The following is a 23,529-nucleotide window of genomic DNA, read 5'->3' as shown; positions in this document are numbered from 1 at the left end:
TCAGAAAAGCAGGACATCTACATATTTGAGTCTGAAAACTGGATTTGAAAAGGTTGTTTTTTTGTATCAATCAACAAATATACTCATTGTTGCAGCTCTTTTGTCACCCCCCCTGTCAACGCCTTTGAGGATACTCTTCATTCATCCCCCAGCTCTCTCTACTCTCCGCTCACCCTTTCACCCTCGCCCTCCCCCCTGGAGTTCGATGACCGCATGAAGGCGATATGCAGGGTTGGCAGCATGTCCTTTACCCCCGCCCCTCAACGACGCCCACCAAAATCACCGAAGACAAGCCTACGTCAACCACCTCCCCCCCCTGGCAGCATGTCCTTTACCCCCGCCCTTCCACAACGCCCACCAAAATCACCGAAGCAGAGACGCGCACCATCTCCCCCGTCTTCATCACCGTGCCTACGTCAACCACCTCCCCTCCCTTCAAGAAAGCATCTGCAGTCTCCGAAGCCTGATAAGGATGTGTGTGTACAAAACGCAACAAACTATTTCTGATATGTGCTGGGTCCAGGCTCAAGGGCATATGGCACTCTCAACTCTTTCCAGCACATGCCGGGGCCCTGCCTGCCAGTAGCTTTGCCGATATCTGTGTTGATAGGTAATAGATTAAGAGCGGTAAATCAGCTTAGAAACAGGAAGTGCTCAAACGTTTGTGTGAGGTTATCAAATTTAGCAGTGATTCCATGTCAGCCACAGCTTGTCACAAATGTTTTTACTGATAGTGTATTTAACAAACTTAAACTAGCTTTATTAAATGTCAGGTCTTTGGCAGGAAAAACATTTTTAATCAATGATTTTATCACTGAGCACAATCTCGATTTTATGTTTTTAACGGAAACTTGGATTGAACAAAATAACAGTGCAGCTGTTCTTATCGAATCAACCCCTCCCAACTTTAGTTTTATGAGTCAGGAAAGAATGCATAAGAAAGGGGGTGGAGTTGCAATTTTGTTCAATGATTCCATTCAATGCAGGAAGACATCTTATGGGGACTTTGCTTCTTTTGAATATGTGGCCCTTCAGCTGAAATGCTCCTCTCGAGCTCTGTTCCTAAATATCTATAGACCACCCAAATACTGTGCAAGCTTTTTTGATGATTTTACTGAACTGCTGTCTATAGTGTGTATTGACTTTGACCGTCTAGTCATTGTTGGTGATTTTAACATCCATGTTGACAACCCCCAGGACAGAGGGGCTAAAGAACTGTTTTGTGTTCTTGATAACTATGGACTGACTTAGCATGTGGCGGAGCCCACGCACAATAAGGGGCACACTCTGGACTTAATTATCTCAAAGGGTCTGAATATCTCAAAGGTTGTGGTGACTGATGTTGCACTCTCTGATCATTCCTGTGTTTTCTTTGAGAGCTCTATTTCTGTTCACAAAAATGTTCAGAAAGAGGTAACCACAAAGCGATATTTAACTGAAAATACTAGGGAAATGTTTACTCATAATTTTTCATCCACACTCTCCCCTGCTAACATCTCAGTAAATGAGCTAGTAGATCATTTTAATTCAAATATTAAAAATGTTATAGATACCATTGCTCCAACTACGGTAAAGGAAGTGATTGGCAAGAAAATATCTCCATGGAGAAAGGCCATGACCGTGAGAACAGAAAAAAGAGAGTGTCGAAAAGCTGAACGTAGGTGGCGAAAAACAAATCTCCAGGTTCACTTTGAAATCTATAAAGAGAGACTTGGCCTTTATAATTTGGAATTGAAAAACGCACGACAGTCTTTCTTCTCTGACATCATTACCAAAAACAAAAACAACGCACGTGCCTTGTTTGCTACCGTCGACAGACTAACTAACCCCCCAGTGTCAGTAGCCTCTGAATTTCTATCCACCAGGGCGTGCAATGATTTTGCCTCCTTCTTCACTGACAAAATTCAGAAAATTAGACAAGCAGTCAGTGCCTCTGCATCAGGTACAGCAAATGTGTTGTCCCTATGTCCACCTAATATCAATTCAAACACCATGACACAATTCCATCAGATTAATGGTAAAAACTTAGAGGACATTATTCAACTTCTGAAATCCTCCTCCTGCTGCCTTGATATTATTCCAACAGGATTTTTTCAAAGATGTTTTTCCTTGCATGGCCTCAGATCTACTTCATATAGTAAACACATCTCTTCACTCAGGTATTTTTCCAGAGGCCCTGAAAACTGCAGTCATTAAACCGCTCTTAAAAAAGAATAATCTAGATGCTTCAGTAATGAACAATTACAGGCCAATATCAAACCTGCCATTTCTAGGTAAAATCATTGAAAAAGTTGTATTTCAACAGTTGAGTAACTTCTTGCATTTAAATAACTGTTTGGATGTGTTCCAGTCAGGATTTCGTCCAAACCACAACACTGAGACTGCTCTTGTAAAGGTCTTCAATGACATCCACTTAAACACAGACAGTGGCAGAACTTCAGTGTTAGTATTATTAGATCTCAGTGCTGCGTTTGACACTGTTGACCACAACATATTACTAGACCGACTAGAAAACTGGGTGGGACTTTCGGAAACAGTTCTAAATTGGTTTGAGTCCTACTTAAAGGACAGAAAAAACTTTGTTTCTATAGGCAAATACACATCTGAGTTGACAAATATGACATGTGGGGTACCTCAAGGCTCCATCTTGGGGCCTCTTCTCTTTAACATCTACATGCTACCACTGGCTCAGATAATGAAAAACAACAAAATAAGTTACCATAGCTATGCGGATGACACACACATTTACGTAACAATTTCACCAGGAGATTATGCCCCAATTCAAACACTGAGTAAGTGCATTGAACAAATCAATGACTGGATGTGTCAGAACTTTCTCCAATTAAACAAAGATAAAACTGAGGTAATGGTTTTTGGAGCCAAGGCAGAACGTATAAAAGTTAGCGCTGAGCTTCAGTCTGCAATGTTCAAAACAACAGATAAAGCCAGAAATCTAGGTGTAGTCATGGACTCTGACCTGAGTTTCAACAGTCACATTAAAACAGTTACTAAATCAGCCTACTATCACCTAAAGAACATATCTAGGATTAAAAGACTAATGTCACAGCAGGATTTGGAAAAACTTGTCCATGCTTTTATCTTCAGTAGACTCGACTACTGCAATGGTGTCCTTACAGGCCTCACTAAAAAATCTATTAGAAAGCTGCAGCTAATTCAGAACGCCGCTGCTCGAGTCCTCACTAACACTAAGAAAGTGGATCACATCACTCCTGTTCTGAAGTCCTTACACTGGCTTCCTGTGTGTCAAAGAATAGATTTCAAAATACTGCTGCTGGTTTATAAAGCTTTGAATGGTTTAGGCCCAAAATACATGTCTGACCTACTGCTAAATTATGAACCATCCAGAACTCTCAGGTCTTCAGGGACTGGTCAGCTTTCTGTCCCCAGAGTCAGAACTAAACATGGAGAAGCAGCGTTCAGTTATTATGCTCCAAATATCTGGAACAAACTCCCAGAAACCTGCAGGTCCGCTGCAACTCTTACTACTTTTAAATCCAGGCTGAAGACTTTTCTTTTTGCCGCTGCTTTTAATTGAACTATTCACATCTTAAACTGCACTGTAACTTTTAACTTTTATCCATGTATTTTTTCTTTTAATGTTTATTTTATTATCTTTTCTTTTTAATGACTGATTTTAAATGCCATTTTCATAATGTCTTCCATTTTTGTAAAGCACTTTGAATTGCCTTGTGTTGAAAGGTGCTATATAAATAAACTTGCCTTGCCTTGCCTTGCTTCTCAGTCAGTTCATGAAGGCAGAAAATCTACAAAACTTACATTTTTTTAATTTGAAAACTGATCACCAAAACATGATCATGCTCTTTCTGTTGCACTGAACCATGTACTCTTTAAAGTGGACCTATCATGCTATATTTTAATAATATAGTGTAGGACCATATCTATATAAGGCATATTTATACTTTTTCTTTTTCAAAATACCAAACAGATAATGCATTTTAGCCATGCCTCATTTTGCTCAATTTGCACTTTTTTATCCCTGTTTTTGCAAGGGCTGATTCTGTGAGAACAGCACCATCTACAGGCCTGGCATATGTACTACAGCGTCTCCAGCGCTTTCGAACGGCAATGGCCGTGGCTGTCTCCTCCTGATTGGTGGAGTTGGCCCAATAGCCGTAGCGCCACTGTCCTGACGTCAGGACAGTGTTCAAATCTGGATCAGTTTTTATCAGATCCGTTGCAGCCCCTTTTTTAGAGATTTGGGTATGGAGGAAAATAGAGAGGGTTGTGTTTTCTGACACTTGGTGAGTTCCCTGGAACACCGGGGACACATATTCATGTATAAAAGACGTACCAAAGTGCATTTTGCATGATAGGTCCCCTTTAAGGAACATGTCCATAATACAAATACAGTTTAACCAAGAGGGATATTTAGTTTTCTCTGGTTAAACACCTGTTCTGAGGAGGGTGGGTTTACCTGAGGAAGGGGTCCAGATGTGTTGTTTCATGGCTGCTGTGGATCTGCTGCCGCATCACAGTCAGCGGCCTCAGCTGGTGACAACTGAACAGAAACCACAATATACAGTTATCTGAAGCATGTGTGTGTTTCCCTCCGAATAATGGTCGAAGACTTGACCGATGATTTAGAATGTATTGAAACTCCAGAATCAACGTAAGAGCTATAAAGAGACAAAAATAACAAATACATTTAGACTCCATCCATATTAGAATCACTTAGCATACTACCAAAAGTGAACTGCAAACAGCATATAAATCAATTAGGACACAACCCACATTTTTATATTATAGTTAATACCAACCTTGTGCCTCTTCGGGGGGTGCTAACACTTAAACATAAACGTTATCCTTTGCTTTCGCCGCCGTTATATGTAAATATTCATTTTCTCCGTCACGTTGTTTGCATAGCAACAACAACTTCTTGTCAACAGCACAAACTCGCCTTTAAAATAAAAGCATGTCCATACAAAATAGGAAGCCAAGCTAAATTACACTTAAGACATATACAACTGCAACAAAAGTAACAAAAAAAATGCAATATCCTTTTCAGTTTCAAAGAACACAAATTGGGTTATTTACAGTGTGTGTGTGTGTGTGTGTGTGTGTGTGTGTGTGTGTGTGTGTGTGTGTGTGTGTGTGTGTGTGTGTGTGTGTGTGTGTGTGTGTGTGTGTCCTCTTCCTTACCTGCAGGTGACGTCAGGAGAGGCGTCTGTTTGCTGAGTCCTGCAGCCGCGGGGTGACCACGCCCCCTGCTGGCCGTCCCAGGACAAACACAGGCTGCTGTCCACCGATAGGCTGTAGCTCACCTGCTCACTCAAGGGGGGGGAACCAGGCCTTTTCCCAAAATCAGCGTCCAGCAGGGCTACGTGACCAACACCTGCAGCTAGAGAGGTTTCTTTTTCAATAACTGCAGCAGGAAATACTTGAAAGATTTTAGTAAATATGAGATTCTTGGATGGATAGTGTCGGAGTGAATGATGAACTGAAATAGAAGAAATATATATTTTTCTTATCTTATAATTAGTTTTTAGTACTAAGCGCTGAATAATAATGTGATTTCTCTCCAATATGATCTATGTTGTCAATTTTAGATTTGTTAGAGTAATACAATAATATGGAAAACTACTTAAATGAAATGCATTGACTACATTTGAAATATTAAGTCAATGCATTTCATTTTCAGACATTTTCAGGCTTGTTTAAAGTTAGACATTCTGTATAAAAACTGTGGCAATGTTGAGATTCAACGGATGATTTTTCTTTTTTTACTTAAAGGAATAAGTAGTTATTAGGAGGGAGGAGAAGGAGGCGTAAATCTGATGAAATGTCTCACCACTGAGGTAAGATGAGGGCAGAGTGAAGCGCGTGACGTTGCTCTTCCAGGAGTGAATCCCCTGCAGATGGTGCATGCTGGGAGTCGGCCTCTCAAACATCCTGCCACAACACAGACTCTTGCCATTTAATAAAATAATAACGCTTTATTTGTGTAGCACTTTTCACACACCAGATGCAGCTCAAAGTGCTTTAACAACATATTAATTCACTGTTTCATTCTGCACACATGCAGCAGGACAACATGATAACACAGTTCAAGGAGGCAGAGGTAAAAGGTGTGAAAATAAAAATATAATAAATAATGATCCCTCTCGGTAAAATAAAGGAAGACAAAATGTATAAATACAATAAAATATAAAAAAATAAACAATTCAAAAAGGGGATGTTGCTAATAAAACCTAAAATAAATAAAAACCTATAAAACCAATAAAATAAATAAAACAATTAAAAAAAATGTTTTAAAAGATTAAAAGACTAATTCAAAAAGGCGGGTGATGCTAAAAATATTACGTTTTATTTTTATATTGCTCTGACCATCAGATGATAATGATTATAAAACAACAACCCAAGCCTACCTGAAGAGAAGCATGATGGGAAACGGCTTGCTGGGCGGCGTGAACACCACACTCAGCTGGATGGCCTGCTGCAAGTGCTTCTGGGTAAGGTTGAAGCTGTGGTGGTTGACCCGGCTGCGCAGGAGGACGTACTCGCGCTCACAGCTCTCCTGCAGGACAGAAGTTATCACAGGGTGAATCAGTGTAAATGGTGCATATATAATCACAATAAGAGAAATTAAATTGTGTAAAAGTGACAAACCGTAAAGCTATTTTAAACACTATGATAAAATAAAGAAATATACAAAATAAAATAGATGAAAATGTACTCTTAGAATCAAGAAATATGCAGTATGTCAGAAAGTGAAGTGGCACAGCTGTTATAAAACAGGTCACAATTGAACAGAGATGTTCAAAAGATCTTGTGCTTAAGTAAAAGTATAAGTACTCAGATCTTGTACTTCTGTAAAAGTAGAAGTACCCAGATCTTGTACTTGAGTAAAAGTAGAAGTACTCAGATCTTGTACTTGAGTAAAAGTAGAAGTACCAGAGTGTAGGAATACTACAAGTAAAAGTCCTGCAATCAAAATGTTACTCAAGTAAAAGTCGAAAAGTATTAGCATCAAAATATAGTGAAAGTAGCGACAGTAAAAGTAGTCATTGTGCAGATTGGTCCATTTCAGAATAATATATATGATATGTTTTATAATGATTGATCATTAAAGTGTTCTCAAAGCTGGTAAAGGTGCAGCTAGTTTGAATGACTTTGTATACTGCAGGGTAGCTTGTGAATTTACTCCAGGTGGAACTAAAGTCTGATTTAACACTTGGTTATATTTCACATCATTCATCCAGATCTGTAGAGTTACTAAAGGTATTAAATACATGTAGTGGAGTAAAAGTACACCATTTACCTCTGAACTGTGGTGGAGTAGAAGTACAAAGTAGCTAAATATTGAAAGTAAAGTATCCACAGGCAGAGGATATCAATAATCACGTGAAAGAAGAAATAAGGACATACGTTGTTTGATGGTTGTTTCAGCTGGATGATGATTGGCTCGATGAGGGAGCGCACTGGGATCTTCCTCCTCGAGCTGCACTGGTTCAGACTCAGCTCCACCACAGGTCCACTCAGCTGGAAATCAGCAGAGGAACATGAGACTGATGCCTTGCTGTTAAAGGTCCCCTATTATACTGTTTTTCATCAATATATTATAGGTCTCAGATATATACAAAACATGTCTCTGAAGTGTTTGGCTCCAAATACCAAACAGATCATTGCAGCATCCCATAATCCCCTCTGTTTCAGCCCTGTTTCCAAAGTGCTGATTCTCTGTCTGTTACTTTAGATGAAAATAAGGAGCCCCTCCCCACGCCCCTCTGAGAGAGATTTGGTTAAAAAGAACACAATGGTGCTCTAGGAGGAGATTCAGGTGATAAGATGGGGGGGGGGTTACCTTGGTTGGTGATTGGCTAATGGTTACACAAGCCAAAAAAACATTATGACATCATAAAGTGGCCAAAATCTGATCAGCTCATTTTCAGACAGATTTTTATATAAATGGATCAGGACAAAAAGAGAGAGAATCTTTGTTCCTGAAACTTTCAGAGTCTCTTTACACAGAGGGGACACATATTGATGTAGAAGAGACATGCAAAAGTGGATTTTGCATAATAGGTGCCTTTAAATCATTAAAAGTGTCATGATAGCTTGCATGTCTCACCCTCCTGTGATAGGGGTCCCAGGTGAAAGGGCTGTGGTGGAGCTCTGTTAAAGTGCTGAGGACACACCGGGGTCTGCTGCCGTGAACAAGCTGGATCAGGGAGGGGGGCAGCGAGAAGGAGGACGACCCACTGCTGATCACAGTGGAGCTTTGGTTCTGGTAGGATGAGTATAAGGCTATGAGACCGGTGCTGACTCTGTGCTCCTGGACTTTGTGCATCAAGATGAACTTCTGAATGGAGAGAATGGACAGTAGTGAGATACATGTGAGGTAATGTGTTCCCTGTCCACAACCCCACCCTCAAAGACTGCAACCACCATTTTTATTTGTATTTGTTTCGTTCATGGTATGCACAACTTAATGCATAACAATTATTTACAAAACATGTCTCTATAAACACACCGTACCCGAAAAGGAGCAGGGAGAAGGAAATAATCTTATATTACCTGCCCCTTTCTCAAAGAAAATATATATATAAATAGATGGTCTGTCCTTCATATTTTCTTATTCACAGCCACTCACAACAGTACCGTAAGAAAATAAGAGACACACAAAAACTTATAAAAGAATACTTAGTTCCCACTTGACAGTTAAGGTATAAATATTAAGGGAGTTATTTAAGCATTTATGGTTATTCTTAGCATCTAGTTATGAACAAACCATTATATTTAAAGGTTGCAGTTTTGTATATTAACATTGTATAGCCTGTAAATATGTTCATTGCCATTTCATCTTATTGCCTTCTCATTGAAGTGCATTGCTGCTACCTCTGCTTTAATTTATTGGTATCTACTTCTATCTCTGCAGTGAGACATGCCAACTATATTTCCTTAAACTTATGTATGATGTCAATAAAGAAATTCTGATTCTGAAAACATGTCAATAAGACGAATCAATCAAGATGGTGACCACAAAGACAATACACTCAAGGCTTTAAGACTTTAAGACTGTCGCCCACAAACAAAAACGGGATGTCAGTGACTCGATCCACTTCTGATACCAAAAGAGCTTTATTTGATAGCTTTTCCCCCCTACTAAATAATCATTATGTAAAATGCATTCAGTTGCCTAAAATCTCATCACCATCTCACTCCTCACTATCCAATTAATACTTTCATAAATACACATCTTATTTTAATAGGAAATACTAACTGCCTATTCCATGAAATACAAAGTGAGTGACACTCGGCCAATCATACGACACATTCAATCAAAGAACTCTTGCAGTGATTGGCTTTCCTTTTGTTAGTTTTATATTTATATTTTTCTTGGCGTCTCCTGGAAGATCGTTATCATCCTCCAGGACCCATCCCTTTTTCTTTTATATATTCACATTACAATTTTTACACCTGTATATGTATAGCATGTCTGATCCTTCTCTGTTGCTGTCCCGAGGTTTCTAACATGTGTCCCCGTTAATTGTGGGGTTAGTTTGGGAGTGTTTCCTGCAAGGGTCTAAGGACAGAGGATGTCTTATGCTGTCCACACTGTAAAAAACCCTGAGACAAAGGTGTCATTTGTGATACTGGGCTGTATAAATAGAATTTGATTGATTTTCTCTCACCAGCATCAGGTCTGAAGCAGTCTGCAGAATATCAGCTACCAGATGCTCCACCTGCTTTGTTGAAATGGATCCTCCTCCACCTCTGGATGCTTCATCACGTGGGTCTGGATCTAACGTCTGTGTAATGTCAGCACTAGTGGAGGTTTGCAGGCTGAATGAGAGCAGAGACAGCAGGCTGTGGAGGGGTTTCTGCTCCAGACGGTACGAGGCTGGACCACCGGACTCTGAAAACCGCTGCGAGACGTCCTGAACGTGAGCCGTCACTCGTCTAGCACTCGCTAATGTCACCTGAACAGGAATAAGTGATGTATGAGAAACAATTTGTAACTTCCATCATCCATCAGTGTGTATTTGTCAATGTAAAGAGACGACCTTCCACCTACCTGACGCGTGACTTCTAAAAGGTTTTTGAGAATGCAGATGTTGTCCTCCATTGATGCCTGAGATTCAGAGGATTACAGGTGAATAAAGTCAAACAATTAAACACCTCCCCTGTAGATTTCACACAATCAGACAATAGGAAATATTATTTTTAAATATGCAAATGATGCATTATCTCATGCAAGCTTTTGGCGAATTAACAAGAAATTTACATTTAATTTATAAGTACTTTAAGATGCTTTAGAAAAAAAAATGTTATACCATTTTATATAACAATACAAATGAACATGTACACACAAATGAAAACTCAAGATGCAATGAAATAAATAACCTTTGTTGTGTTTTGCCTTTAACTTTAAAGAAAGGCCTGTGACTGTTTACCTGTCCATTGCTCTCCAGCTCACACACTGTGTGGATGAGTGTGTTGCGTGTGTGTCTCTGCGTGTGTGTGTTGGCCTCGGTGTGCAGAGTGAGTCGGTTCAGGATGCCCGACAGGAGGCTGACGTAGTTACGAACCTCCAAACTGTTCCCAAGATGCACCAGAGCCGACAGGTTCCTCAGACCCGACCCTGAACTGGAGACAAAGAGATATTTATAAAACAACAGCAACACAAACTGTAGGAATAGTTAGACTGCAACGTGTTCAAATGTTCTGCAAAACTCCAGAGATAAAACAAGAGAGTGATGTCAAGAGAGATTGAATCATTGGCCAAAATTCAAGGCATGTTTTCTAAATGTAATATTCTGCTCCATTACTTTTTTATAGGAGTTAAGCTTCTCAAAAACAACAACTCTCCTGCTTGGTAGTGCTGGTTCATGATAAAACAATAAAAAGATAGGTTCTGTCCATATGTAGTGCAACATAGTCATAACCATAATGCTGATGTGATGACATGGTGATTCTTACAGCTCCAGGTCAGGGTCAGGGTGAGAGGAAGAAGAGGAAGAAGAGGAGGAAGAGGAGGATGAAGAGGAGGATGAAGAGGAGGAAGAGGAGGTGTCTCTGAAGAAGCTGGGTTGGACTTCCACGGTGACAGGACAGGGTTTAGTGGCCGTCCCATATGAGCTGCTTCTGATCTCTGTGAAAATAGTTACTGCAAGCAAAAATACAAAACAATTAAGAAGTTGTACTATCAGAACATCCGAGAGGTTACACACATTCTGTTGCAGACTGAAAACTCACTTGTTAAGACTGCATCTTTGCTAAACAATTATTGAAAACATCTTCTGTACGTAGCGCTTACAAAGGATTTGGCTTTAAGTGAAGCTGTTGCAGTAACATTGAATCTGGTTGGGCTTATAGACAGGAAACGTACCTGCAGGATTAATGCTCTGAGTTTATTTCCGCATGGTTTAAGTCGCTTTGGATATGTCACTAAATGAAATGTAATGTCATGTAATATACTATAAAAGATATCAATCAGTGTACATGTGTTCAATTTGTACCTTTGTATTGATCAGCGGGGTCACCAGAGGGCAGGCTGAAGTAGTACTGGAAGTCTCTGCCTGCATAGAGCGTCCTCCGAGGCCCATCTCCTACACTGACGCTGTAGTCATACAATAAATCCTACACACACACACACACACACACACACACACACACACACACACACACACACACACACACACACACACACACACACACACACACACACACACACACACACACACACACACACACACACACACACACACACAAGTAGGGAACAGCAAAGAAGTCAAAACAGGAGTGACTAAATAGACCTATGCTATAAAGAGAAAGCCTGATACCTTCTATATGGGGGGTTATACAGGTGTCTAATTTACTTTGCTGTAAAAAAAACTGTGAAAAAAGAGTGATACATTTGTAGTGAGGTGCGTGTTTCTGTGTAAAAATAATGAGAGAGGATATACCTGTTTCCCCGAGGTGCAGAAGATGCTGAAGTGTGTGTAGAGCTCCACTCCTCTGATTGGCTGAACCTGGCACACCACGCCTTTTGGAGCAGGGTTGGTTTTGAAGAAGAGCTGAGTCCGGCCAAGAAAACTACTACGAGATTCTGAGTACGAAAAATAACAATCACACATTAGCATCAATATCCATCTCTCCCATTTGCATCAAGAAATAAAAAGATGGGCTAATAACCGACTGATGATGTCAGTGTTGTTTAAAGAAATCACCCTGATCCACAATCCAGAAAACTGCATTCAGTTATTATGCATTACATTTACAGGATAATTCTGCAGTTATTTTACTCTGCGTGAAGTCACAATCACACCTTATTTCAAATTTGACAGCTTTTTAAGGACTAAATTACTCAGATTCAAGACCAAACATGGCATAGTTTGAGAGTTCATTTCTGTTAACAACACAGAGTAATGTTATAATGAGAACTAGCTAACTTTACAGAAGCTCAAAAAATAGCCAAAACAACATACATGTATAGTATTGCATATATACATTTAAGCACTTTTAATGACCCATTCATATTCACGAAAATGTAAAGGCCTTAATTTCTAACCGTCAAATTCAAGAAATAAAATGGTAAAAATCACTCAAATCAAGAAATAAGCATAATAACATTAAGCCTCATCCATGACTTCCTAGGTATTAAGATGTATGAACTGCTCATGTGTTAAGAAACAGATCGCAGTCCAAAAACAGGGATAATAATAACACACTTTTTGGAAAGAAAAGTCAGTTTTATTGTGAAACCTACTGGCAGTGACCTCCAACATGTATCTGCTCCCAGGGGTCAGGCTGAAGGGTCTCAAGCTGAGCAAAGGGGCGGAAACTCCTGAAATAAAATGGAGAAAGATGACTTAAGCCTGAGACAGGTGGGTAAAGAAGGGGAAATATGTCGGAGTGTTTCCTGAAGAATGTACCTGTGTAGGTGTAGGACTCAAAAAGGCCTCGGTCTATGGGATGTCGAGGGAAATCGAGCAGGATTGGTTCCTGTTTCACTACAGAGGGACCGGAGTCTACCAGATTACTCCCTTCCTCTTCACGTGACGCGAGATCAAACTCTGAATCATCTCCTGGACCAAAGCTCTCACCGTCCACACCTGGGAATTTACATGGGATTAACACAAAACCTCCAACACGCACGCACACACACACACACACACACACACACACACACACACACACACACACACACACACACACACACACACACACACACACACACACACACACACACACACACACACACACACACACACACACACACACACACACACACACACACACACACACACACACACACACACACACACAGCACCACATCTTCAGATTACAGTTTTTCTTGATTGCTAAAACACTAAAATTATACATAAAGCACAATTATTTTTAACTGACACTCAAAGAGCAAAACTTCAGCTCAAATCTCCAAAACTCTAAACACATTTTCAGCTTTTCACACAATTTGCAAATCAACATGGCACTTTTTGCAAACCACTGCACACGTTCCTCCACGTAAGACACAGGAATCTGACATAAAGCCACGTGTTAGCTGGTTTAAAACACTGATATTCAAAATGCCTCACACATGGACCAATTATCAAGAAACACGTTCCACCTGACCAAACACCTGAATGCATCATTGTTGGCTCATCAATCAGGATGTTAGCACTATAAAAAGACCACAGGTAGTACTTTCTTACAGCAACAATGGAAGCCAACATGGGAGCAAGAGGAAGAAGAAGAGCTGGGCTGAGAGTGAGAGGAGGAGGAAGAGGTGGGGTGAGAGTGAGAGGAGGAAGAATGAGAGGTAGAGCTGGAGGGAGAGGACGTGGACAAAGAAGAATACTCTCTAATGAAATGAAATGTTATCAACCATGGTGTGACGATGAGAGAGGCTGGACAGAGGGTTCAGCCTAATCTAAGCCGATGTACTGTTGCCTCTGTAATCCGGACACTTGAAAACAGGTTAGTTACCAGTAGCTCTGCGTAATTCATGATATATCAGTGCTTATATCTGTTGTGTGAAACGTATTTACTTCATTAATGTAATTGAATTGTTGGCATGTTGCATATATAACTGTACACAAATCCTGCACAATGTACTGTGGTAAACTTACTGTTATGCAACACAGACACTGACCAACCACTATATCTTTGTTGTTTATCTGGGAATTGACATGGGATTAACACAAAACCTCCAACACACACACACACACACACACACACACACACACACACACACACACACACACACACACACACACACACACACACACACACACACACACACACACACACACACACACACACACACACACACACACACACACACACACACACACACACACACACACACACACACACACACACACACACACACACACACACACACACACCACACACACACACACACACACACACACACACACACACACGCACACACACGCACGCACTGCACCTGAGGGTCTTCCTGCTGAAATCCCCGGGTCTCCTTCCTCTGCCTCCATCACAGGAACATCGTAATCTGGATCTGTTGTAGGATTAGATTTAATGCATAATAAAGTTAAACACTGAACGTATGCACAGACATCGCAGATATTGCACATGATTCTCAGCATAGCTAAATTGCAATTTACAAATGATGTATCACTTGTATATAGACTCTTATGGCACTAATTCTATTCTATTTTATTGTATTTACTTGCACTGTTTTATCTGTTTATTGTGTTGCACTGTTGGAGGAGTCTGGGACCTAAGATTTTCATCGACATAACTACACTGTAACTTTACAAATGACAATAAAAGCCTTGAATTTAGCTTCACCCAAACAGAGGTCTGATCAGCAATTATTACTGAAACCCCTTTTTAATTGTATCATTCAAAGAACAACTCCTTTGATTTTGTGGGACTGGCAGATCAGAGAGGTTTCTCAGAGTGGTTTCTCACCTGGTCGATCTCCCACATCCTCACTCTCCAGGAGAGGAAAAGGAAACTCCCAGTCAGCAGAAGAGTCCGGATCCACTGGGAGTTCAGTGATAACGCCGCTCTGGGTAAAGTGGTCTGAATAAAGGACGCCACTGTTGTCAAGAGGCGGGTATTCAGTGGAGGAGTACAAAGGCTTTGGAGGGTCAAACTCCCCCAGAGGGTGATAAAAAGGCTCCTCTCCTGGACACAAAGAGGAGAAAGCTGTTAAATAATTCATCCTTTTTACTTTAACCTTGTGCATTACTTCTAATTGATTTCCCCTATTGATGCCAGCGTCTTAAATGCTTTTACGTTGTTGTTTTCTGCGCTGAGAGCATGGCTAACCTGACCCTGATGTTCTCATGTTGAGAGAGGAGATGGGCGAGGGCTCTGTGAAAGCAAACAGGAACGTTTAGTGACATGCTGTTCTTCTCATGATCATGTAATTACACACCGGACATACCTGGCTTCTTTCTGTTGTTGTCAGATAACTCTTCTCCGCTAGTTGTCCCATTTAGATTCAGCTTGTTGTCTATAAATATAGAGGCATTCTCCCTCAGAGAGGCAGTGGTGGAGGTATTGACAGTGTGTGTGGGCTGGGTTGAGGTCCTCAGGGAAGAAGGACCCTCCATGATGTTTGACGGAGCACTGAGATCCACCGTGAAGCAAAATGGGACTAAAATAGAAAAGAGGGTTTATTTTACTTGCAAATTATGTTTCTGCAGCTCACATGTCCCAATGCTTCATATCTTACCTTCTATGGCCGGTTTGGATGATGCATTGACTAAGAACAGGCTCCAGGTGTACTGGATGTTTTTTGTGGAAGTATCACAGCCTTCACACACAACGCTGACGGAGAAAGGCTGATCCCAGTTCAGCTTCTCTTCATGGCACTGAGGGCAGGAAACTGGCACTGTCCTGGGTGGAAACAATCAGAAACAGACAGAAACAATACAAGATATTTATAAAATCTGAATCAGAATACCTTTATTAGTCCCACAGAGGGGACATTTACATTGTTACAAAGAGCCAAAGACAGCTTAATGTTACGTAAGAAGCATGCATGCAAAAATAATAATACAAATTACACAATTTACTAAATACACACCCTGTAACAGTTCTGAGGATTTAGCAGCCAGTTATTGCACAGTTATTAACAGCATATATATACATATTGCACATATTGCACATAGTTGGTATTTTACAACAAGGGGTGTTTTAGTCTGTGTTGAAAAATGTTCTATACACTTTTTTAAGACTCTTACCCGATGACGTTTGGTGTGAACGTGAGGAAGACCTCTGAGGAAGCCGAGCGCTCGCCGCTGTGGACGGTGAGCGTGAACTGGAACTGGTCAAAGTTGTGTTTTAGGAAACCAGCAGGAAATACGAGCACTGAGGAGGAAGTGGGAACATCGTCATGGAAACAGGAGCTGGGGAGGGAGCTGACTGGTTTACATGTCCAACTGAAGCTGTGGAGAGAAAACGAGACACTGTGTTTATAAAGTATGAAGACTTTTGGTGTTTTATCATCCTGTTTTATGTCTTTCAGGGACACATCAAAGCTTTAAGGTCCCCTATTATACTGTTTTTCATCAATATATCACAGGTCTCAGATATATACAGAGCCTGTCTCTGATTGGCTGAAACACCAAACAGATCATTGCAGCATCCCATAATCCCCTCTGTTTCAGCCCTGTTTCAAAAGTGCTGATTCTCTGTCTGTTACTTTAGATGAAAATAAGGAGCCCCTTCCCACGCCCCTCTGAGAGATATTTGGTTACAAAGAACTCAATGGTGCTCTAGGTGGAGATTCAGGTGATAAGGGGGGGGGCTAGTTACACAAGCCAAAAAATCGTTATGACATCATAAAGTGGCCAAAATCTGATCAGCTCATTTTCAGACAGGTTTTTATAGAAATGGATCAGGACAAAAAGAGAGAGAATCTTTGTTCCTGAAACTTTCAGAGTCTCTTTACACAGAGGGGACACATGTTGATGTTTAAAAGATGTGAACAAGTGGATTTTGCATAATAGGTGACCTTTAAAGTTGACCTCTCTGTTTCTGTACCTGACGGGGTTCATGGGGAAGTCTGGGTCGTGAGACTTCGTGCCGTCCAGCGTCACCACGGTGTTGTTCCTGTTGTTGATGAAGATGTTGGTGCCACCCTGGATGAAGGCCACAGGAGGGCTCGGTATCACCTGCACCTTCACGCTGTAGTTACTGTACACCACACTGCCAACCACCTGAACCTGCAGGGCAATGACAGCATCTCAATTCTGTAAATGCAGGCAAATCCGTCTGCTAAAAAGTACATTTCCATACAGAAATTCTGCATTCTCAAATATGTTTTGCTGAATTATCATTTTATTCTGGATCACAGTCGTAGTTTTAAACACATAATTGTGCATTAAAGTAAAACTACTTGTGTTTTAAGTCTGTCTAACTTAAGTACTTTATGGAGGTTAATTTATATAAACAGTCATGGGTGAATGTGTGATATTTGATCGACCCATCCATCCAAATGTCCTCCCTGTGAAGACTTTGGATAAAAATGTATCTGGAAGAAAACATTACCCTCAAAATGTAATTTAAATTGCGATTTTTGTTATATGGGAACATACATTTTTGGAGACCTTTGAAGAGAGGGACATCAGGGGTCACAGGTCTCAGTTTAAATGTCCGTGTGTGACAGTTTTCCCCGTTACTTACCCTGGCTATAGCAGTGTAAGTGTCGTAGTTCAGCACGAGGCTGGGCAGTTTGAGTTTCTGTCTGTGTGTGTCTACGAGAGGCAGAGAGAAAACCCGTCCTGCAGAGTCCAACAAGCTCCAGGTGTAGTGAAGGCCTTTTGAAATGTCACAGTCTACCTCCGTCTCATAGGTCACTCCCAGACGGATGACCTCATGTCTCCGCACCTTCAAGAGAGAGGATATCCTCAATTATCTGTTCATCTTTACTGTTAGAAAAATATCACCGGTCACCGGCTTGATCACATACAGAGCATTTGGTACAACTAGTTCCTGAACAGTGTCCTTCACATGCTGATATACAAGAGAGGGAGTTACACAGTCACAAGATGGAGGAATATAAAGCAGTATTCAATGTTTAGTTCAGATTAGCTCCACGTCAGAAATGATCATGCTTGTCATATGTCTATCTCCATAGAGGCTGAATCATCATGTTAATCACATAGCTATCATATGCCTAAAACAGTCCTGATGCTCTTCTAGGTAATCATACATCCTGTCATGTTCACAGCTACAGTTGGGATACCTTTGTTATCACGTTACTCTTATATTGGAAGAGGACATTCAGTATTTTCCCAACATTTACCATAGTACACACAGGTAGTAGTTTCTGCTGGTGAGATGTACCTGTAGTTTTAGAGGTCCCATGTTTTTCACTGGAGGAGGCTGACAGGGCCGGTCCACAACAAAGATGTGAGCGCTGAGAGAGGCAGAGCTGACCAGATTAAACACTGTCACCTCCACCCTGAACTCTCCTGTCCTGAGAGAGAGCGAGAGAGAGAGAGAGAGAGAGAGAGAGAGAGAGAGAGAGAGAGAGAGAGAGAGAGAGAGAGAGAGAGAGAGAGAGAGAGAGGACAAACACACACTGTCAATGTCCACAGGCAATAATACACACAAAATTAAAAAAACACAGATAGAAAACTATTTTAAGAAAACTATAATAACATTAAAAATAATAAAAGATATAGTCAAATATAGCAGTATTTACAATGCAATATAATGGAATAATATATGTGCAGTAAACATAAAAAAACACAGATATTGTGTGCATTATGTAGAACAATGAAGCTAAATACATTAAAATAACATGAGATGATCTGACCTGTGGAAGACGTGCTGCCCAAATTAGTATATTGTTTACAAGCTGTTATCTAAGAGTAATTTAAGAAATCATCCCAATAAATGTGTACACCTATTTGAAAGAAGGGAGTTTGAAAGAAGGGACTTTCAACCGTCATAAACACAGAAACGGTTCAGTTCAGACTAAGAATATCAGTCTCCAGAATATAAAGGTGGTCACATTGTGAGATACCTTATATGTATGTTAACAATAAAACTCATTAATATTGAATAACATGAGATGATCCGACCTGTGCAAGATGTGCTGCCCTGTTTTTCAATCTTACCCTGTCCATCTTCATTTATCTTATTTTATCTTATCTTAATCTGACCTGTGGAAGACGTGCTGCTCGGTGCTGAGTCCCGGCCGGGAGGAGCCGTCTCCAAAGCTCCAGAGGAAGGAGACGTCTGTCCCCGCAGTGACCCGGCAGCTGAGCCTCAGCGCCTGGTTCTGCAGGACGGAGGCCGGGTGGAGCAGCCGGTTGAGCCGCACCGCGCTCTGCACCTCCAGAGGGAAAACATCCGAGGAGACGGAGGAACGGCCACTCCACAGGACCACAAACACATCATACCTATGTTAAAACAGGACCACAAACACATCATACCTATGTTAAAACAGGACCACAAACACATCATACCTACGTTAAAACAGGACCACAAACACATCATACCTACGTTAAAACAGGACCACAAACACATCATACCTACGTTAAAACAGGACCACAAACACATAATACCTACGTTAAAACAGGACCACAAACACATCATACCTACGTTAAAACAGGACCACAAACACATCATACCTACGTTACAACAGGACCACAAACACATCATACCTACGTTAAAACAGGACCACAAACACATCATACCTGCAGTAAAACCGGACCACAAACACATCATACCTGCATTAAAACCGGACCACAAACACATTATACCTACGTTAAAACAGGACCACAAACACATCATACCTGCAGTAAAACCGGACCACAAACACATCATACCTGCATTAAAACAGGACCACAAACACATCACACCTGCATTCTGGTAAAGGTGCTATTCGGAGAAATATCTGTCTATGTATTTTATTGTCTATGTTAGTATATTTTAGTTGTCAGGCAGTCAACTCGAGCACTTATGCTGCATTCATACATATGCCACTCTACAACCAACCAAACAGAGTGTCCTTAATATGCCGCTCTATTTAACCTGCCAGATATCTCTCTATGCATTGCTTGCTGCTGCTATTGCTGCAACTACTTCCACGTCGCTGCTGCTTGCCTGACCCACCACCACCCCAGCTTCCACCTGTAGGCTCGGGGTTAGTTATTTAATCATCACTCATCGTGCTATGTATATCTGTGGAGTGATGAGGCCCGAGCCTCGACGCCAAACTCAACTATATGCTGCTTCTAATAAACATGTTAAAGAAACACGTGAGTTGTCTGACTGAAATAAACGTATAGAATTATTATTAAATGTATACACTGAAAATGAATGAAACAAACTAAATGTAAAATTACAAATATGAATATACACACTTGTCTTCATACCTTCAGTTTTATGTAAATCATCTTATTGAAATATTGTTTTAAAGCTATTTCCTTTCCTTTATTCTGGTTCACAGATGATCCTAGATGATTTGGTTTACATCTAGATTGTAATGCATCAAACTCAGCCCAGTTATAGAGACAAAAATAATTTATACTGTATTTTAAATGCTTGATGTGTACCTGCCAGGTGTGCGGTATCTCTTGGTGACGCTCCTGGAGGCGGTCCGCTCTGACGTCGAGTCTCCAAAGATCCAGAGCAGCTGTGCAGGATCCGCTGCTTCAGAAACAGCCAGGAGGGTCACGTCTGTGTGTGTGGGAAACACTCTCTGTGCTGCATGGATCTGCACTGTGAGCGGGGGTCACACACAATGCATGGTCATTATAGATATACAGGTAAGTACCACTTGAAAAAGGTAAAGAATTATGTTGTGCAAACGTAAAAATGTGACTCTAAATAGAGAAATGATGAAGAAGGTGGACCAGAAAACACTGCTTTCCTATCAAATATAGATTAAATTAAAAAAATGTCTTTCTTTCTTTATGTTTGGTCATTTTGAAGCCTATGTTTTATTTGACCGTGTTAAAAAATGCAAGAACTAAAATGCATATAACTCCCTAACGTTAACCTCACACACATTGCATGTTCATTGTAGATATACATTAAGGTACCATACCTTATAAACACTTGAAAAACGTAAAGAATGATGTTGTGAAAACATAAAAGATGTGTCTTTAAAAAGAGAAATTAATTAAATTATTAAATTAAATAACACTTTTCATTTTTGTATTTTTATGTTTGGTCATTTTGAAGCCACCGTTTTATTTGACAGTGTTAAAAAATGCAAGAACTAAACTACATAATAACTCCCTAAAGTGACCCTGCATAAAAACATTATTTGTATTATTATTTTCTTATGTATTCATTAATTTAGTTAATTATAAGATAACATTTTAATTATATTTATTTTTATATTTTTTGTGCTGGGATGTCTTCTGTTACCTTTGTGTCTCTTGCCTGTACTAAATTAGAACATGTAATAATGATAATAAGTTTATTTAGTTTAGCACCTTTCACAGAAATAGAAGTTAAAAATGATGTTAAAATGTCCTGATATTTTCTTCTCTGCGTGTTAATGTAATTGTTTCCCATAAATCTCACTAACAAACACATTCTGAATAAAATGGTGGTTAGGAAAACACAAAGATTATCTCAAAAGATAATAATTATTATTATAGAATGAGATATAGAGCAGTTATTCTGTATAGCACCCATTGTTCATGTTTATAATTATACAATTAAAAAGTGTCCATTATATCACACTGATAAAGTCTTGCTGGTCATGTTTTAACCACATAATACAAAATATAAAACTTAGTGTAATTTGTTGTCTAGATTGTAGAGAATGTGATTTGTTTGTAAAAACATTTAACTTTTTTAAGTTATAATTTCTTAAATGTATAAAACAAAACAATTAATACATAAACCCTGACAACACAAATCAGCAGGATCATTCGTGAGAACGTCTGAACTCTTTGTAATAATTATATTAATAATTACATATAATAAAATATAATGTGTCATGCGATTAAAATAATGATAAATACTATGATTAATGTATTTTTAGACAATTACAAACAAAGCCATAGAAAATGAATATTAAGGAAATTACGAACGATGTCAAAATAAACCTTTTTACTTAAAGTACATGAGAAAAAACGTTATTATTTTTTCATAGTCAGTCAGTTTTTACAATATAAATCCTGCTTGTGCAAATTAAAGAGTCATATTCCCAAGAACATGATGAGTAGCAGCAGCTGACCTGTGGGCTGGGTGGGGGGTCCGGCCAGGTTTCCAGAGACTTCCACAACAAAACTCTTCCCAACATGCACTCTGTCTGCAGGCGTAGAGAGACGGACGCGGTGCAGGAACGGCCCCTCAGTCCTGTAGAGAGCAACATGTCCGTCTCCTCCAACAGGGAGAGAGAGGACACTGGGAATAAAGAAAACATTCAGAGTAAAAATATGTAGCACTTACTTTGGACTTTTAAGTCCATATATTTGATTACAATAAGAAGTATTTTATTCCGCGTTACAGTGTTTATTTCACATTCTGATTTTATCTTTTTCTATTTTACTTGTAAAGGGTTTACTTGTTCTTGCTTTTTACATAAAGCATTCTTCTGCTCTGTTTTATTTCAATTTTTTCTTGAACTATAGGCTATATATTTATTTGTGTCTAAGGTATATTGTATTTTCACTGTTGGAGCAGCCTTAGATTTGCATTGCCAGCAACCATGCTGTAGCTGTTGAGCCATGACAAATAAGCCTTTGCATATATACAAAAAATGTTCTCCTCATGCCTAAAACTCTTATGAATGTTTATAACTTTGATGGCAGTAAAGACGTATTAACTCGTATGAAACAGACACTGCCTCACCTTCCTCTTCCTCCTCTGACTCCCTTTGTCCCTTCATCTGCAGAGGTGTTGAAACACTCGCCGAACAAAAGTCCATGGTGCTCGTTGCCACAGTAACAAGCCTCTGAGGTCAACGCTGCAACCTGGTACCTTCAGGAACAAAAACTGAGAGTCAGTGAAATACTTTCTAAATGCTGTGCATGCATCAAAGTCAGAAACACAACCAAGTGTGGTTTCAGAAGGAGGGGGTATACGCCTACTGGAAAATACGTTTTACATGAAATATGGTGCAACCCCTTTAAGTATCAATTCAAACAATGACAACAATACTTTTTCAAACATAGATTGTGTATTTTATGTTTTACAATAAAGATTGGTGCACATCCTTGCAGTAATAAGCTACATGTGGGTGCAAACACTACAAATAAAATGTACTTTCAACATTATGTCTGAGCTGTGCAAAACTCAGCTGAGATCTCTTTGGCTCAAGGCATACATTTACATTTTTGGTCATTTAAAAAAAAAAAAGTTTTAAGCCTCTTGAGGTCATTCTCAGCTTTTTTTCTCATAGAAATAAACATGCAGGAAAAAATATACTCCCATATTATAGGCTGCACTCACCAAGTGCTGCATTTAAAAATATATTTAAAATGTTCAGAGTAGGAAAATCACAGATGCTCCAATTATCCAACATATATTTTTGTTTAAATCAGGTTCATACATAATAAGAGAATACTC

General features: G+C 39.8%; 1 protein-coding gene across 1 annotated transcript in view; it reads right to left on the bottom strand.

The window, feature by feature from the left end:
* Positions 1-23,529, bottom strand: part of LOC117483930 (polycystic kidney disease 1 like 1) — a 52,343-nt gene that overhangs the window by 28,461 nt on the left and 353 nt on the right. Inside the window, exons 2-27 of the mRNA XM_034132273.1 lie at positions 22,813-22,941; positions 22,196-22,365; positions 20,556-20,721; positions 19,158-19,397; positions 18,334-18,466; positions 17,671-17,874; positions 17,029-17,210; positions 16,227-16,430; positions 15,716-15,879; positions 15,425-15,637; positions 14,944-15,162; positions 14,456-14,527; positions 12,918-13,097; positions 12,752-12,829; positions 11,949-12,091; positions 11,502-11,622; positions 10,963-11,149; positions 10,437-10,629; positions 10,058-10,114; positions 9,675-9,962; positions 8,111-8,341; positions 7,408-7,521; positions 6,408-6,553; positions 5,831-5,931; positions 5,182-5,380; positions 4,457-4,540 (exon numbers count right to left, since the gene is read on the bottom strand). Of these exons, the coding sequence (XP_033988164.1) occupies positions 4,457-4,540; positions 5,182-5,380; positions 5,831-5,931; positions 6,408-6,553; positions 7,408-7,521; positions 8,111-8,341; positions 9,675-9,962; positions 10,058-10,114; positions 10,437-10,629; positions 10,963-11,149; positions 11,502-11,622; positions 11,949-12,091; positions 12,752-12,829; positions 12,918-13,097; positions 14,456-14,527; positions 14,944-15,162; positions 15,425-15,637; positions 15,716-15,879; positions 16,227-16,430; positions 17,029-17,210; positions 17,671-17,874; positions 18,334-18,466; positions 19,158-19,397; positions 20,556-20,721; positions 22,196-22,365; positions 22,813-22,941 (4,218 nt within the window). The remainder of the gene's footprint in view (positions 1-4,456; positions 4,541-5,181; positions 5,381-5,830; positions 5,932-6,407; positions 6,554-7,407; positions 7,522-8,110; positions 8,342-9,674; positions 9,963-10,057; positions 10,115-10,436; positions 10,630-10,962; positions 11,150-11,501; positions 11,623-11,948; positions 12,092-12,751; positions 12,830-12,917; positions 13,098-14,455; positions 14,528-14,943; positions 15,163-15,424; positions 15,638-15,715; positions 15,880-16,226; positions 16,431-17,028; positions 17,211-17,670; positions 17,875-18,333; positions 18,467-19,157; positions 19,398-20,555; positions 20,722-22,195; positions 22,366-22,812; positions 22,942-23,529) is intronic.

The sequence above is a fragment of the Trematomus bernacchii genome, unplaced genomic scaffold, assembly GCF_902827165.1.
Source record: "Trematomus bernacchii unplaced genomic scaffold, fTreBer1.1, whole genome shotgun sequence".
Classification (NCBI taxonomy): Eukaryota; Metazoa; Chordata; class Actinopteri; order Perciformes; family Nototheniidae; genus Trematomus; species Trematomus bernacchii.
The sequence above is the reverse complement of the archived record's forward strand: the minus strand, read 5'-3'. Positions and strand labels throughout refer to the sequence as shown.